Here is an 18,657-nt window from a genome sequence, read left to right as displayed (position 1 = left end):
CAAGTTAACTATATGTATGGATAATAGAAGATATAGATGTGGAAAATATAGTTTGAGGCTAAATAATTGTACAGATAGACTTAGATAAATATTAATGAAAGTTAAAAGGAACTAAATAACATTGTAACATAAAATTACGGTAGATTTTGAAATACTTTGAAAAACATGTAAACATGATTAACCATTTTTATGTTTGTTTTGGTTTATGTATTTTTTGTATTTTTTGTTTGTTTGTTTCTTTTTAAAAGAAATGATGTATACATTGTCTACTTGAGGGATATGTGTGCTTTCTTTAAATGCACTTTATATCCAATCTCTTTTTAGGGTGGCCGTGGCCCTGCAGGAGTGGATGGGGAACCTGGTGTACCTGGACAACCTGGTGATCCTGGACCTCCTGGACAACCATCCACAGGACCAGATGGCGTAGGCAGAGTGAGTAACAGTAGTAATTAACCTCATTTCCTACATTTGCATGTTGTACTAAGGATAAAACTGAGTAATAACTGAGTACTAAATTTGGTTTGAAAACAGATCAGATTAAAATGTAATTGGTTAGTTTGTCACAATGTACAAAATGCTTCAAATCTGAAATGTTCCACTTCAAAATGGATGGTTTAATCTTACTGGTAGTGGTTGCAGACAATCCTTGACTAATGACTATAATTTAGCCCACAATTATGGTCGTAAGTCATGACGGTCATTAAGGGGGTTACCAGGAGACTGTGGCCGATTTTGCAATCTCTCTTTTTTTTTGCAGTGATTGTTAAGCATAGCGGTTGCAAAGGGAATGCTGCAATTTTTGAGCAAATCTTTGGTCAGATTCTTGACAAGATTATTTCATTCTCACAATTGATGCACCTCAATTGAAATTTATATTTTCTCTTTTCTCTGTGTGAAATTTCAGAGGAAAGTGGAGGTTCTCAAAATTTTGCTCCCATTGCTACTGATTACAGTCTTTCTGTATAGTTTTGGGCAATTTGAACCTCAATGAATCCATGGATCTTAGCTGCAAAAAAGAATAGCAGAAATATTCCTGCCCTCTCCAAAAAATTTCCTATTCAGTCATGACATTGGGACACTTCCATAATCTAAAGCAACTTTTTTAAATAATAAAATTTTAACAGCATGTAGCGTTTATTCATCTGTAAATACATTAATAAACCTCAAAGAAGGCAAAGTGTAAGTTTTCTCATGTTTTTAAAGATCATGCCCAGAAATGAACGTCACTGCACAATTCAATCACCTTTCAATTCATCATTGCAATGATGATGGGAGCAAAAATACATTTCATGCATTTCTCGAATAACGGAACTTCTTATATTTACAGCCATTTACATCTCAGATGGCAGGACAAGATGATGCCTTTTCACAGATGATGATGATGCCTGGCTCAGCGGTAAGGATTAGATTAATTAATTAATTAATGAAATGTATATGAAATAATCACTGAAAAAATGAAGGAGGAACTGGATGGATCTTATAGCACAATAAATTCAGTGATGGGTTGCTGCCAGCTCAGATCGCTTCTTTAAAATCAGTAGCACTGATTCCAAGCCAAGAGAGAACCGATTCTCTGTATCTGTGAAAGTGGGCCTGCCCGCCGTCCCTGGGTTATACTGATCTTTATGTCTGCTTCCAAAGCCCAGCTGATGGGGGAGGGGACAGACTGAATTGCTGCTCCACAGCTATATTTTGTGCTCCTTGCTTAGTTTGCAACACAGAAGTTCTATTACCTCCGAACTGTTCATGTGCTTACAGCAAAGTGCACAGCAAAGCACACACTCAAAGAAGTAGAGGGCCAATCTATTTTCCAAGGCACCAGAAGACAAGACAAGAAACAATGGATGAAAACTAATCAAGAAGAAAAGCAACCTAGAATTAAGAGAAATTTCCTAATTGTGAGAACAATTAACCAGTGGAATGCCTTGTCTTTCAAAGTTGGGCTGCTTCATCACTCGAGGCTTTTAAGAAGAGATTATATAGCCAGTTTGGACTGGAATGGTATAGGGTATCCTGCTTGAGCAGGGGATTGGACTAGAAGACCTCTAAGGTCCCTTACAACTCTGATATTTTGTTATCCTGTTGAATTTTTTTTTGGACTTTTCATGCTTTTCTGGACTTTCAAGTAATTTGCCATTGTTCTGCTTTCTTAGATTTAGATGTTAGGATTGAAATTCAAAGTCAGAATTTATAGGCCAAAAGACTATAAACAAAAGACTAAATATCTAGTGAATTATAAAAAAATGAAAGCTGGACAATGTTTTCCATTCAAGGGGTTGCAAAATGTTTACAAAATAAATTTTTGCCCCTGAAGAAGCAACCTTGAGAACATTTTGAAGAAAAATTTGGAAATCCTTATGCCAATTTTTCAAGGTAAAATCATATTACCTAACTTTCACATTTTGCTATTTGAGAACAATTAACTTTTAACCACTTGGCTGTAGACTGTCCACCTTTGAGATGGATCAAGGAGTTAATGTTAATTCTAGTATAATTCACTTGTATTTTTTTAAGAGCCCATTTCAGTATTAAACTGCAAAAACACATATACAATATAATTTTAATAATAAAGTATGTTGTTAATAATATAAAAGCACCTTACCACAAAAGTTGACTAATTAAAATGATATATTCTTAAACATTATTTTAAGAAATAAGAGTCGGGTTGATTCATTTTAAGTACTAACAACATAAAATCTGAAGAGTCTCTAAATGTTAACAACTCAGTCAAGCTTTTCCTTATATCCTGAATAGAAATGACACGGGATAAATATTTAAAGTATTGTTTGTTAGATATGTAAATCCAAATCTAAGAAAGAAATTGTATATATATTTGGTGGCACTATAAAGGCTCTGTTATTTTATATGGGAAAAAAACATGTTGCTGTTTTTAGAGGCTATAATCAATAATGTATGAAATTTGTGAAACAAGAAAATATTAAGCACAATAGTAATAATAGACTAGATAGATGGCAAACTTATGGTATGCATGCAGGAAGTGGCACGCACAGCCATCTCGCTGGGCACTCAAGCAGTTGCCCATTGCTCTTCTGGGTTCTGGCGCACCAGCCAGCTGGTCTTTATACTTGCGGGAACACTGGAAACTGGAAAAGCAGCCTCCTCATGTGCATGCTGGGAAGATGATCATCCAGTTTCTGGTGTGTGCATGTGCACCATCCATCTATTCTTCTGGTTTCTGGCACACCTGCATGTGCAAAGATCAGCTGGGGTGTGGGCATGCGCGCACCAGAAACGGGAAGATCACCTTCCCTGCACATGCATGCGCATCGGGCGGCTGCTCTTCTGGTTTGCGGCACACACACATGCACACACTCCCATTTCAGCACACAGTGCTGAAAAGGTTCGCCAACATTGGACTAGATACTGACTATTGGAATTAAATAAATTTAATCAAGTAGAGAATAATTAAGAGAGATTATAATGGAGTATGGTAACAAGCAATATTTATGTTTATACAGGTGACTTGAATGTACTTTATATGAGAGAAAGTAAAAGCTTTAAGTAATTGGTATCAAAATGTTTTTTTATGACAAGTTTATGTTCTTAAGCAAGCTTTAATATTATTATATTTTTTGGAAGGTGTCTGTTCCTTTCTTTTTTGAGATCAAAGATGGAATGAGAAGTTGTTAGTTACTGAAATATATAGAGTAATTGTTTCATGTAAGGAACTCTCTACGCATATATTTCTTGGCATATATTTTAGCAATTATATTGAAATTCTAATATTTTTTCATAATTTTCTTTACATTTTGCCTTTTTAAACTTCTTTTGACAACATGATGCCTGCTTTTTTGCACTGGTTTTCATTATTATTTGTTTAATGAGATTATATGCCCTTCTTCCTAGGGTCCTGTGGGTCCAAGAGGAGCTCCAGGAAATCAAGGGAAACCAGTAAGTAGCTTGTTTCAAAAATATTTGCATGTAATTAAAATTATAATACAGGGTTACTCAAAAAGAATGAACCAATTTCATGACACACTGCTTCAGTTCTCAAGAATCATCATGTAAACATTTGAAAGAGGAGTTATCTAAGTTGTGAAGGCCGCATTGAACACTTGTACGACAGAAAAATAAAAGCTGATTGTGAGTAGAATACTGGAGTTCTGTATTACTTTTCCTTAATAAAATATTGCATCATGAAATCAGTTCATTCTTTTTGAATAACCCTGTATACTGACTATATTTGGTGCCCTCCATGCTGACTTGTGGATTATGGAAGTTATTGATGATGCCATATTCAAGTAGGCTGAATTATATTTACCATTAGGGAATAATTGTGAATGCATGTCTCCCCATTTTACGAGGTGGTGCCTGAAATCATTTATTTACATTTTATTCTTCTTCACAGTTATATGCATGAGTTATCTTAAAAGTGACAATTAACACAATAAAAAATGTATAATACACAGTAAAAACCCAAGTCTGTTCAGGGACCGGTTCTTGTTTAATTTAACAAATTGTAATGTGAGGTGTAGTCTTGCAATCATTCATTCATTCATTCATTCATTCGTTCGTTCGTTCATTCGTTCTTTTCTTTTTACAAATAGCTCAAGAACTACAAATGAATTCAAGACATTTTTCTCCTCCTATGTAGTTTAATTTTTGCATTATTTTATTGTTCTAATTTTTTAAATTATTTCCTGCCTACTATTACCTGATGAGATGATTGGCCATACAAGAATGGATGAATAGATGAATGGATTAATGGATTAATGAAAAGAAAATGAGTATAGTCAGCAATAATGGACATATGGTTACAGGACCAAACAGTTAATGAGATTTCATTCCCTAATGTTCCCTGGAAAAATTCACTTTTTAATAACTTGAAGAAAGCCAACCAAGGAGAAGCTGATCAAACTTCATGAATGAGGCTGTTCAACAACATCAGCAGCATCTCTATGCCTCTGCCTCCTCATGTCATAGAAAGGGGGCTCTCTTTAGATATATCCGTTGAACAGGTTGAAATTGGTTGGAGAAGAAAGAGCCATTATGATCTTGGGGCCAAGCCATTTGCCTTCTAAAAATTAAATTCAGCACATTAAGAGGGGTATGGGAAAGGGTCAGCAGAGAGTTAGGGTTTAGAAAATAGGTGTCACAATCTCATGCTAACCTATACCAGCTAATATACCAACAAACCATTGAATTGTTGCATTCAGGACCAATTGAAAGTTCCAGAGAGTTTTTGAAGCCCCATATAGAACACATTGTGGTAGTCTAGTTCAGAGAAGTAAATACTGAGGATATTTGTCCTTGAATTCTAGATAGAGCTGGAGCAGAACAATATTCCTCACCCCCAACCAACCAGCCACAGCCTGTAAATAGCCCATTGGCCAGGAATCTCAGAAAAAATTCCCAATGAACTACTTTATTCAGGGGTAGGCGTGCCACAGGTGGCACACTGAACCATACCTGCTTCCAGGCGAGCAGTTGCCCTAGCTCAGCTCCAGCATGCATGTGCGCACTGGACAGCTGATTTTTGGCTGATGCAGAGGTTTTGGGAGAGTGTTTTCAGCCTCCGGAGGGGTGGGGAGGACATTTTTGCCCTCCCCAGGCTTCAAGAAAGCCTCTGGAGCCTGGGGAGAGGGCAAAAACAGGCCTATCAGGTCTACAAGTCAAGAAATGGGGCAGTGGGGGGGGGTCATCTGCATGAAAAGGGGCAGAACAGGGGGGTTGTGTGTACATGCACAGGGGGATGGGGCATGTGGGGGGCATTGAATTATGGGTGTGGCCATGCCTGTGCATGTGATAACATATGTGTGCACCCTTTTGGCACCCAAGTGAAAAAAGGCTCATCATCACTGGGCCACATAATTGTCTTGATTTGCCTTGTTTCTAATATATATGCATCTATCTATCTATCTATCTATCTATCTATCTATCTATCTATCTATCTATCTATCTATCTATCTATCTATCTATCTATCTATCTATCTACCTACCTACCTACCTACCTACCTACCTACCTATCATCTACTATTTATGTTTTAGGGTTCTATTGGCCCCCCTGGTGCTCCAGGTGAAGTTGGTGACCCAGGATCCATGGTAAGGTCAATTATACACATACTACTTTAGTGGTGGGAAAGTCATATAATAGGGCTTTATAAGTTGAGATATGTCATAATTTTTTCAGAAGTTATGTTGATCAGTCTGGGAAACAAATTTCTTATCAAAATAGCTGTATGCAATTTTGATTGCTTAATTTTATTATATATATATTTGTGTGAGTGTGTGTGTCACATGCTTTTCTTTTTTTTTTGCTGAATTTGAAAATTAAGGGAGACTAGGATAGATCTATTTCGGCCTTATTTTGGCCTCATCAGCTAGCCATACCCACTGGGACTTGAACCTGCAACCTTTGCCTTGTAAGGCAGAGAATTATCCTCTAGGCTACAGTATCAAATCCCTTCAGCTCTGCACCACGGAAGGGTTACATATTTTTGTGTCGAATCACTCTGGTGTATTGAAGGAACATCACAAGCTCCTTATTTGCCTCTCAGCCCAACCTAGAGCCATTTCCAAGGCAGTTAATTTTATTGATAACACACACACACACACACACATATATACAGTATATATAATTTCTTATCAAAATTGCTTAATTTATAAATAATATAAATAATTTATAAGGCTAGATAGCCACTGCAGCACATGGGTCGCCAAAGAAAAAAGAGTGTGCACACCTTTACTGAATTGGCACACACAATGGCTACTTGAGGGGTTTTATCCAACAAAGAATCACACCCAGAGCCTGGCAGCCCACTGAGAGTGCAAGCAGAACATCAATATGGAGGGTGCTCCCATACATACAAGGGATAACCGAAATGGCTGCACGTATCCTTGCACCACTTGAGGTCAAAGTAGTGCACAAACATGACCAAATGCTGAAGAAGAGAGTAATGCACCCAAAATGATCTCTACCGAAGGAGGAGATTTCCTCAATAATTTACCGCATTAACTATAACAACTGGGTAAGTCACAATATAGGAGAAACGGCAAAATGACTAAAAACTAGAGTGTATGAACATAAATTAGCAGTCCAACATCAGGAGCAGTGCTCCAGATTTGGACACATATGGAGCAGCAGGGTCATGAGTTTAACTTCCAGGAGACCGAGGTCGTGGCTCGCAATGAAACAAAAGGAGGCCGCCTCCTGAAAGAGGCCTGGTTTTCAAACAACAACTTGCTTAAAAGACACATTGATATACCACCAGCATACCAGTAAAGACTTAAGGTGGATGGATCATTTGGATTGGATGGAGATCTGGGGAAAATTCTCCCCCATAAGCATAGAATTTGGCCCAATGAATGTGTGATAAACCTCAACCATATGCAAGAGAGCACACCAGAAGAGCAGCAGAAGAAAAAAGACAGGAGGGGTGAAGAACAACGTAGACCCACCACAAAACCATGGGCAAAACAGATGGTAAAGGAGGCAATGTATGTGCCTAAGGAGGAGAAGAATATTAATAAGGGGGAGAAAGCAGCAATAAGAACCTTCAAAGCAGTGCTTGATAGCTCTACTTTATACCCCCCGGGGGGGGGGAGGGAGAGAGAGAGAGAGAGAGAGAGGCAATACACAAAGAGGAAAGAGGTAATAGAAATCCCATCTGTCAGCATGACTAAGGCAGAAACAAAGCTAATTACAGGAAGGAAGGAAGAGTGTGGGCCCATTACACGGGCAATGACTAAATTGAGCAGCATTATATAAAAGCAAGCATTTCTTCAATGGACATTTTTAATACTCTGATGAAGTCAGTAGGGACTGGCGAAAGCGTACTAATTTTTGGTAGTTTTAAATAAATTTTAAATGTTCCAGAGACCATGAAGGCTATTGCCTCTTCATATATATAAGTATGTATATTTATATGTATATATTTGTATGCATACACACGCACACACACACACACACATTTATATGTATATATATATGCATTAAGCATTTTAAAATGTCATTTAATTTCTTAATGTACTGTAAATGTGTATCTTTTCTCTACTAGGGTTCACCTGGTGTTCGTGGCCCAGAAGGTCCTTCAGGAAAGCCTGGTGAAGATGTAAGTTTTAGATTTCCCAACAATATGCTGCTAGGCATGTTACATAATAATAATAACCAGGAAAAATTGTTAAAATCAGAAAAGTTTATTTAGCAGAGCAAGGAAGCTTATGTCAAGGCAACTGTCACCCATAAAACATTTTTTGTAAAATAAGTTTCTCTGCCATCTGTTGAAAGGATCTTAACCACTAGCAAAATAAACTTCTTTGGTCAGGATATTCTAGAGGGGAGCAGTCACTAAATAAAATCCTGTTTTTCACTTCTCTCTTTTAATAACAAAGCAAGCATTTATGTTTAAAAAAATTTCCCTTCCTTCATCTGCTAACCTCCATGTACGTACTGTATGTTGAGATTCATCTTCTATGGGCTTAGAATTCTGGGTATTTGTTCCTAAGTTGTCCAGACGATATTAGATTAAGGAAAGGTGGCATAGTCAACCATATAATAATGTGATGAAATAAATTTTGATCTAGTTTCAGTACTAAATTGAACATTTTCAATACTAAATATTCCCTGCCTAAGTGGGGAGGAAATCATTTTTATTTTTATTATACACTGATCGCTGACATTGGTGGCTAAATAATACTGCAACCATTTTCACATTTAAGCAATGGTCCATTAAAATATGGAATATCGACTTATCCTTAGTTACATGAATACAGTGGGCTTCATCCAATACAGATTTTGTATTAGTGAAATTTGTTGGTATGTGTTCCTGCATGACAAGGTGCCTGATTTTGAGCTGTTTCTCACAATGCATTGTAACTCAACTCTGAATACTATTAATCCTCTGGTATAATGTAGTATGTGGTACAGAATATTATTATGGATAGTGGGTTTTCAATAAAAGAAAATTGTCCTTCATGACAGTGGAAGTAATTTTCTGGGGGAGGTGCAAAGTTACTTTTGTAAAAATCTTAATATTGATATTTATTTCCTGCTTTGCTATGTATAATATATAGTACCCTGAAGCATAATCTGCTGCTAGGTTTTGCTAAAACTAACAACTGCATAGCGAGAGAGCCTTCATTAGTAGAGCAATTGCTATGTTTTAATAGAACTGCATTGTCTCTTGGAAACTTGACTTACCTGCTATTGCTGATGTACCAATTTCAAAGAAAAGAGAGGTACATTTATTGTAAATGACTAGAGTGTTACATGTGGATTAACAGAACCTTGGTTGGCAATAGTTACACATATTTATATTTGAAAATATTGATACAATATTCAAAATGCCCTATTTTTGAAGAAATAAACTTTCAAGAGTTTATCATGCCTTCAGCCTGAATGATGATAACATATTTCAGAGAAAAGAAACTCACTGATGTGTTAGATATTAGAACACTATCTATTAATTTAATAAACAAATTTTAGGGTGCCTAACTCATTCAAGGTGACTCCAGGTGACTTACAACATTAAAACCCACAAAATGTAACCAACTGCCTCTCTTTGTGGCAGCAGCAACCCAATCAGAAATACAACTTTAGTAACTGAGTAGTTGATGCATGGAACTCACTACCAGACTCGGTAGTATCATCACCTAACCCCCAAAACTTTACCCTTAAATTATCCACTGTTGACCTCTCCCGATTCCTAAGAGGTCAGCAAGGGACCAGAGTGCCTTCCGTCCCCTGTCCTACTGTTTCTCTTTTAGTATTATCATGTATATAAATATTATATCTTTGTATACCACCAATACGTATGTGACAAAACAAATAAATAAATAAACCACTGCTTCTATTTTGTGCTTTTATGACTTTATCATTTTGTTTTTTTAGGGTGAATCTGGCAGACCAGGACAATCCGGGGAAGTTGGATTTCCAGGATCTCCAGTATGTATAATTAGCTGTTATTTTGAACAAACCATACATTTAAATTTGGAATAAAATTTGTAAAGGATCCTAGACACCACTTACAAAATGTATATGTGTCATCAAGAAGTGTGTAGAAGATAAGAATGAAAAAAATATTTTTTTTGACTAATGTTCTTAAATGTGAAAAACATTTAAGCGAAGCGGTGGAAGTGATGTGCCGGTGCCTGGAGGCTGTTGGGGCCTGGATGGGTGTCAACAGACTCAAGCTCAACCCGGATAAGACGGAGTGGCTGTGGGTTCTGCCTCCCAAGGACAACTCCATCTGTCCGTCCATTACCCTGGGGGGGGGGAATTATTGACCCCCTCAGAGAGGGTCCGCAACTTGGGCGTCCTCCTCGATCCACAGCTCACATTAGAACAACATCTCTCAGCTGTGGCGAGGGGGGCATTTGCCCAGGTTCGCCTGGTGCACCAGTTGCGGCCCTACCTGGACCAGGACTCATTGCTCACAGTCACTCATGCCCTCATCACCTCGAGGTTCGACTACTGTAATGCTCTCTACATGGGGCTACCTTTGAAAAGTGTTCGGAAACTTCAGATCGTGCAGAATGCAGCTGCGAGAGCAGTCATGGGCTTACCCAGGTATGCCCATGTTTCACCATCACTCCGCAGCCTGCATTGGCTGCCGATCAGTTTCCGGTCACAATTCAAAGTGTTGGTTATGACCTTTAAAGCCCTTCATGGCACTGGACCAGAATATCTCCGAGACCGCCTTCTGCCGCACGAATCCCAGCGACCGATTAGGTCCCACAGAGTGGGCCTCCTCCGGGTCCCGTCAACTAAACAATGCCGGTTGGCGGGCCCCAGGGGGAGAGCCTTCTCTGTGGCGGCACCGGCTCTCTGGAACCAACTCCCCCCGGAGATCAGGACTGCCCCTACTCTTCCTGCCTTCCGTAAACTCCTCAAAACCCACCTTTGCCGTCAGGCATGGGGAAACTAAACATCTTCCCCTGGGCACATTGAATTTATATATGGTATGCTTGTGTGTGTGTGTATGTTAGTATAGGGGTTTTTCTTAAATTTATAATATTTTAATTAATTGGATTAATGTATTGGATTGTCTTTTCACTTGTTGTGAGCCGCCCCGAGTTTTCGGAGAGGGGCGGCATACAAATCCAAATAATAAATAAATAAATAAATAAATAAATAAAAGATCTAAAGATGTAATTCATATCCATAGAGTTTCAGTTGCAAACTTAATGCTAATGCAATGCCTTCAGGAAATGCATCTAAATAGACAAAGAATTTTTTTATGGATAATATTGATATGTGTCATATTTGCTAGATAATATAGGACTTATAGAGGTAGTTACAATGGCAGTGAAAAAAAGGGACGCATGGCCATTTTTCACACTTACTTACTTACTTACTTACTTACTTGTTTGTTTGTTTGTTTACTTACTTGTTTATTTATTAATTAATTAATTAATTAATTAATTAATTAATTCATTCATTCATTCATTTATTTATTTATTTATTTGTATGCCGCCCCTCTCCATAGACTCGGGGTGGCTAACAACAGTAACAAAAAACAGCATGTAAATCCAATACTAAAACAACTAAAAAACCCTTATTGTAAAACCAAACATCCATACATACAAACATACCATGCATGAATTGTAAAGGCCTAGGGGGAAAGAATATCTCAGTTCCCCCATGCCTGACGGCAGAGGTGGGTTTTAAGGAGCTTACGAAAGGCACTTACATCCATTGCAGCGTCCTTCGGGTCATGTGATCAAAATTTGGATACTTGGCAACTGACACATATTTATGACCATTGCATTCTCCCAGTGCCATGTGATCTTCTTTTTTGACCTTCTCATAAGCAAAGTTCATGGGGAAGCTAATACGAGGATAATACTAAGTATTATCATAAAACAAAATTATAGAAAATATTTGTTAGTAGATTCCCAAAAACAAAAGCAAAACAACAAAAATTTCAGAAAAAGCAGTAGAAAAATGGCTACTATGCCAATTTGGTCAGGAAACTCCCATCTTCATTCTCATTGAAGAGTCAATGCAAAATTATTATTCTCTTAGGGAAATACTTTAAACAATTCTGTTATAAGATTGCTTATTCAAAAATTGATTGTTTTCCAAGAAAACTTAGAGAACTATGCATAATAGACAGGACAAATTCCAAAGCTTTATTGATTATAAAGATGTAAATTTCCTGACCAATCAGGCAAAACCACAGCGGCACAGTTTCTCTCATTGTGTTGCATGTGTATTTAAATTTCGGAATTTAATGAGAAATGCTTAACCCTGCTGTTCTGTTTAAGAAAAGTAACAAATCTTATGTTCCCGGGTCACCCTGACCCGGACCGAAAACTCTTCATTTGCAGTGCTTATGTTTGGTCTTTTTGAAAGCTTTTTTCACTTGGAAAGTAGTCTGAACATTTCTGCACACAATGATATGAAAATTGAAATGAAAAAAGTAAATCTTATTGGTTTATTTTGCGGATATAATGCACGCCCCCCCTGTTTTTGTGAAAGTTTTTTCAATTTATGGATAGTTTTGCTTGCAAAATGCATTCTATTTTACTAAAGTTGGTATGGGATTGGTAGCTTGAACATTTCTGAACATAATGATATGAAAATTGAACTGGAAAAATTGATGCATATTGGTTTATTTTGTTGATGAAATGCACGGCCCCCCCCGTTTTTTAAAAATAGTCTTCACTTTATGGATAGTTTTGCTAGCAAAATACATTCTATTTTACTAAAGTTGGTGTGGGATTGGTAGCTTGAACATTTCTGAACATAATGATATGAAAATTGAACTGGAAAAATTGATGCATATTGGTTTATTTTGCACATAAAGTATGCCTCAATTATTTCAATTTATATAAAAATTATGCTGTTAATTTCAAACTTACATACTTTTTTTTAGTAAAATGGATTTGTTTCATAAAATTAGTTCTCTGGCTACAATGTGGTTGATTTTCAAAAGGATATTCCAAATATTTCTAGACAAATATGTATAAACAGTGACAATAATGGCACACAGCAAGGCCGAGGGGGGGTGGCCCTTTTGTGGCAAAAATAAACCAATAAGAACCATTTTTTTCAGTTCATTTATATTTTTCTTATATTCAGAAATGTTCAATTTAGTATATCAAACCTTTTGGGGGAAAATTCCTTAGGGATTTGTAGCCTTAAAAAATAGAAATTGACACGAAATTTAAAAAGGATGGGGGGAGGGGCTTTTTGATCAAAATAAAAATATAAGTCTCAATTTTTCCAGTTCAATTTTCATATCATTATGTTCATAAATGTTCAAACTAGTTTTCCAGTTGAAAAGGTTTTCAAAAAGACCAAATTCAAGTGCCTAAAAAAAATCATTTTGGTCCGGGTCTATATGACCCGAACAGACTAAGTGTGACTTTTTTTTTGCCTAGAAAAATTTTTTTTTCCCCACCCCCACAAATATTTTTTTGATGGTCAGCATTGTTAAATTGAGTAAATGAATGCCTAAGATTTTAAAGAATATTTCGGATTTGGAGCATAAAAAAATAAAAAGTGAAAATGGTTGCAAGCAGCTGAGGGGGGGGGGAGGCCTTATTTCTGATGTTAAAAAACCAGTAAGAATAATTTTGTTCAGTTCCTTTATATTTTTCTTATATTCAGAAATGTTCAAGCTACCAATCCCACACCAACTTCAGTAAAATAGAATGCATTTTGCAAGCAAAACTATCCATAAATTGAAAAAACTTTCACAAAAACGGGGGGGGGGGGCGTGCATTATATCAGCAAAATAAACCAATAAGAATTACTTTTTTCATTTCAATTTTCATATCATTGTGTGCAGAAATGTTCAGACTACTTTCCAAGTGAAAAAAGCTTTCAAAAAGACCAAACATAAGCACTGCAAATGAAGAGTTTTCGGTCCGGGTCAGGGTGACCCGGGAACAGAAGATTTGTAACTTTTTTTGCCCAGCAAAAACTAAGCCCCCCACCCCCCAAAAAAAATTCTCATAGAGAGAACCCCTGAAATGATGAAACTACATGAAATTTCAAGTTTCAGATATGCAGGGAAAATTTTTTACAGGGACTCAAACTTGGCTTCGGGTCACATACGACCCGAACTTAAAACAGTAAGGATGCTCATTCATTCATTCATTTATTAAATTTGTATGCCGCCCCTCTCCGTAGACTCGGAACTATAGCTCATACTATTGGGCAGACAGTTCCAGGGGTGGGCTGCTGGGGATTCGCAGGGGTTTGGGAGAACCTCTAATTAAGATTCTGTGCAGTTTGAGGAACCCCTAAATCCCACTCCTGGCTAACTGCAAGAGGACTCTTGGAGTCCTAGTGGACAACTACTTAAAAATATAAGTCAGCAGTGTGCTGCAGCTGCCAATAAAACCCAACACAGGCTACATCAATATCATGTGAAGTGTCAGTATCACTTTATAATGCCATGGTAAGATTTGGAATATTGCATCCATTTTGGATCACCACAACATAAAAAAAAATGTTGAAACTTTAGAAAGCGTGCAGAGAAGACCAACAAAGTTGATGAGGGGACTGGAGGCTAAAACGTATGAAGAACAGTTGTTGAAATTTGGAATGTCTAGTGTAATGCAAAGAAGGACTAGGGTTGACATGATAGCAGTGTTCCAATATCTAATCAAAGAAGGGTGGGGGGCAGTGTCCCCTCTAATTTTTTTTGGGGGTGGGCGGAAAAGTATAGTGTCTGAGAGGCAGTCCCTTCGGGACTGGGCGGCACAGAAATAATAAATAAATAAATAAATAAATAAACAAACAAATAAAAAACCCACCCTGTTTTGCCTTAGAGAATTTCAAAATAAAATACTGTACTGTGTGTCTATAACAGTGAGCTCATAATAGGGCAACTCTATCAATATCAAAATGCCACTTAAATAGTTGAGCTAGTTTCAAACTAGATTTTGATTTTCTTTCTCTCTTCCTTACTCCCATTCTTTTTCTTTCTCTTTTCCTTCCTCTCTTTTTTCTATCTGTTTCTCTCTCTTCCTCTCTTCCTCTCCTTCCCTCTCACTCTTTCCCTCTCGGCTTCTGGGCAGGTTTGGAAAACTCTGAGTTGATGATGATTTTTAAGTGAGCGATTGCTCACTGCTCAGCTTAGAGGGAACTATGGTGGGGGGTTTAACCTATTCTTCAAAGCACCTGAAATCAAGACAAGAAACAATGAATGGAAATTAACCAATGAGACGACCAACCTAGAAATAAGAAGAAATTTCCCAACAGTCAGAACAATTGATCAGTGGAACAATTTACCTCCAGAAGTTGTAGGTGCTCCAACATTGGATGTTTTAAAGAAGAGATTGGAGAACCATTTGTCTGAAGTGGTGTTAGGGTTTCCTACTTGAGTAGAGGGTTGGACTAGAAAATCTCCAAGGTCCCTTCCAACTCTGTTATTCTGTTAAACTGAAAAAGAAATAGCTCAACTTATATTACTTCATGGCATTGGACCAGAATATCTCCGGGACCGCCTTCTGCCGCACGAATCCCAGCGACCGGTTAGGTCCCACAGAGTTGGCCTTCTCCAGGTCCCGTCGACTAAACAATGTCATTTGGCGGGACCCAGGAGAAGAGCCTTCTCTGTGGCGGCCCCGACCCTCTGGAACCCGCTCCCCCCAGATATCAGAGTTGCCCCCACCCTCCTTGCCTTTTGCAAGCTCCTTAAAACCCACCTCTGTCGTCAGGCATGGGGGAATTGAAATTTTTTCTCTTCCCCCTAGGCTTATAGAATTTATACATGGTATGCTTGTTTGTATGATTGGTCTCTTAAATTGGGGTTTTTTTAGATTATTTTTTAATATTAGATTTGTTACATTGTTTTCTTTATTGTTGTTAGCCGTCCCGAGTCTTCGGAGAGGGGCGGCATACAAATCTAATAAATAAATAAAATAAAAAATAAATTACTGCCCGTCAACTTATATTACTACCCCTCAGATAACAAAATCCTTTGAAAACTTGGATAAATAAATAAACTTTAAAAGATGCAAATATTTTTGAAGGTAATGACTAATCATTAATCTCAAGCCATTTCAATGATCTGTAAAGGCTAGACTTGGGTTTCTGGCAAGTTTTGGAAATCAGCATAGCTGGTGAATGATTTGCCCTGGGGGAAAATGAACAGAAAAGCTAAGACACTTAAAATCAAGCTGTTTCAGTTTGGGTAATACCTTTAGTTGCTTTCTGATCAAATCACAGGAGAGAAGAGATCCCCACTTACTTATGGAACTTTCCCCGGCACTTTTGAAGAAAATATGTTCACCTCTGCAAGAAGGCTTTCACAGGATATTATAGAACAAGTTCTGCAATTTCACCCTCTGCTTTCAGATTATCATCTGCTACTTCCTTTGAAGCTTTTCAAAGTTATTTTTTATTTAAGCATAAACAGTGAAATTTGGATTTAATTTTGCAACTGGAAGCTAAGATTTCATAATGTAGAAAGCTCAGGTGTGCATTATACTAATGCCAGAATGTTAATTTGTGGTTTCTACAAAAGCCTGTTTATTTACCTTTTAATGTTGGTTGCCTCCCCTCTTTATTTTAACTGTGAGCCTATTTCTTTTTCTCCTTTGCCAAGTACCTCAAATCTTCTCCCATTATTCAATTGTTCTATAATTCTTAGTTTCAGGGCATATGCAACTGTAACATTCATATACACTGCTCAAAAAAAATAAAGAGAACACTTAAAAAACAGAATATAGCTTCAAGTAAATCAAACTTCTGTGAAATCAAACTGTCCACTTAGAAAGCAACACTGATTGACAGTCAATTCACATGCTGTGAATAGTTATGCAAATGAAATATTCAATGAGGGTATTTCATTCATTCAGATCTAGGATGTGCTATTTGAGTGTTCCCTTTATTTTTTTGAGCAGTATATTTTCCCCACCCCAGTGTTTGTGTATCTCAATCCTCATACTTCAATTTGTTACTTCTTCTTGCACCAAGTTTTTAACATTTTCCCATTTTCATCTCATAAAGAACCTAGTAAAAAGAAAGTTGAACTGGCCTTCCTCAATTGTGTCACTTCCAGGATTCTGAAGGTTAAAATGTGATAGATTATATATTATCATCCTTACATCTGGGAATTTAATAATTCTGCCCTTATTGGCTCCATTTTGAATTTCCCTGGCATACATGTATAGGCAAAAGAAGAAGACAAAGAAAAATCTTTATTAAATGCTCCTTATGTACATTTCTATGTTATGTTTATACAAACTACTATCCTATACTTGATTGACAAACAAACAAACAAACAATGCAGTATGTAATTTGACATATACTTTGTAGAGGAGACTGTTTACTGCACAAATGTGCTGGATAATTTAAAAAAATGTTATGGTTAGGACACTCGGTTGCCTCAATGTTAGGTTAAGAGTCTACGGAGAGGGGCGGCATACAAATCTAATAAATAAATAAAATAAAAAAATAAAGAGGCCGTTTTGCAGATGTGGAGAGAACCACATTTATCCTTGCATGTCTTTCTTACATGCAAAGCCTATACATGGTTCAAATGATTATTGGCAACTTGCCTCTGTAGATAGATAGGTTGTACAAACATGTATACCATTGGTGCCAAACTTGATTGCGTTACATGACATATCATGACATTTTTTGCCTTTGCCAGGGTGGGCGTGGCTTGTGTGTAAAACAGTCTGACACCCCGATCTATACTATGGGGACAGTGAGGAGAACTTTACAGTAATGTAAAGAAATGTCTTGTTTCATTATATAACTGTGGATTTTCTCATTCTGTTTCAGGGAGCTCGAGGTTTTCCTGGCACACCAGGTCATCAAGGTCAAAAGGGCCCGAGAGTAAGTGTGAATGTATCTTCTTTCCTAATGAAAGAGTTGACATGCGTTCTTTCGCATTTTTAAGAAATATACTTTGTTTCTTTTTTTCACTTTGATGAATATGGCTTCAAAATTATTTGTCTGTTGTTGTTTTCTACTGGACTTATATACCATTGCAATCTCTGAGTGTATTTATATTTACAACACAGGGAGAGAAAGGACTTGATGGCCCTAAAGGTGAAATTGGAGCCCATGGATCTAAGGTAATTTATTTTTTTGGGGTCATGTAATAAAATAGTATTGCTCTATTGCTTTATGCTGTTATGAGACACATTGTATACATTTAGAGAAGCTAAGGAAGAAACCTTCACATCATGATGAATGATGTGTTTGCAAAAATAATTATTATTCAGAAATGATATAAGTCATGCAAGCAGCTAAATTTAGAGCCAAAAAAGAGACCCTGGTTTTATCATGTATTTACTTACTTACTTATGCTGTAGTCAGCATAGTTCCCTCTAAGCTGAGCAGTGAGCAATCGCTCACTTAAAAATCATCATCAACTCAGAGTTTTCCAAACCTGCCCAGAAGCCGAGAGGGAACGAGTGAGAGGGAAGGAGAGAGAGAGGAAGAGAGGAAGAGAGAGAAACAGATAGAAAAAAGAGAGGAAGGAAAAGAGAAAGAAAAAGAATGGGAGTAAGGAAGAGAGAAAGAAAATCAAAATCTAGTTTGAAACTAGCTCAACTATTTAAGTGGCATTTTGATATTGATAGAGTTGCCCTATTACGAGCTCACTGTTATAGACACACAGTATTTATTTATTTATTTATTTATTTATTATTTCTGTGCCGCCCAGTCCCGAAGGGACTGCCGCTCAGACACTATACTTTTCCGCCCCCCCCCCCCCCCAAAGA

General features: G+C 37.3%; 1 protein-coding gene across 3 annotated transcripts in view; it reads left to right on the top strand.

Moving 5' to 3' along the window:
• Positions 1-18,657, top strand: part of COL5A2 (collagen type V alpha 2 chain) — a 189,096-nt gene that overhangs the window by 102,907 nt on the left and 67,532 nt on the right. For all 3 annotated transcript variants that reach the window (XM_070731915.1, XM_070731914.1, XM_070731913.1), the window contains exons 7-14: positions 325-432; positions 1,328-1,396; positions 3,868-3,912; positions 6,010-6,063; positions 8,019-8,072; positions 9,851-9,904; positions 17,711-17,764; positions 17,953-18,006. In XM_070731915.1, coding sequence (XP_070588016.1) covers positions 325-432; positions 1,328-1,396; positions 3,868-3,912; positions 6,010-6,063; positions 8,019-8,072; positions 9,851-9,904; positions 17,711-17,764; positions 17,953-18,006 — 492 coding nt within the window. The remainder of the gene's footprint in view (positions 1-324; positions 433-1,327; positions 1,397-3,867; positions 3,913-6,009; positions 6,064-8,018; positions 8,073-9,850; positions 9,905-17,710; positions 17,765-17,952; positions 18,007-18,657) is intronic.

The sequence above is a fragment of the Erythrolamprus reginae genome, chromosome 1, assembly GCF_031021105.1.
Source record: "Erythrolamprus reginae isolate rEryReg1 chromosome 1, rEryReg1.hap1, whole genome shotgun sequence".
Classification (NCBI taxonomy): Eukaryota; Metazoa; Chordata; class Lepidosauria; order Squamata; family Dipsadidae; genus Erythrolamprus; species Erythrolamprus reginae.
Note: the sequence above shows the minus strand (reverse complement) of the source record. Positions and strands in the feature narration are given on the sequence as shown.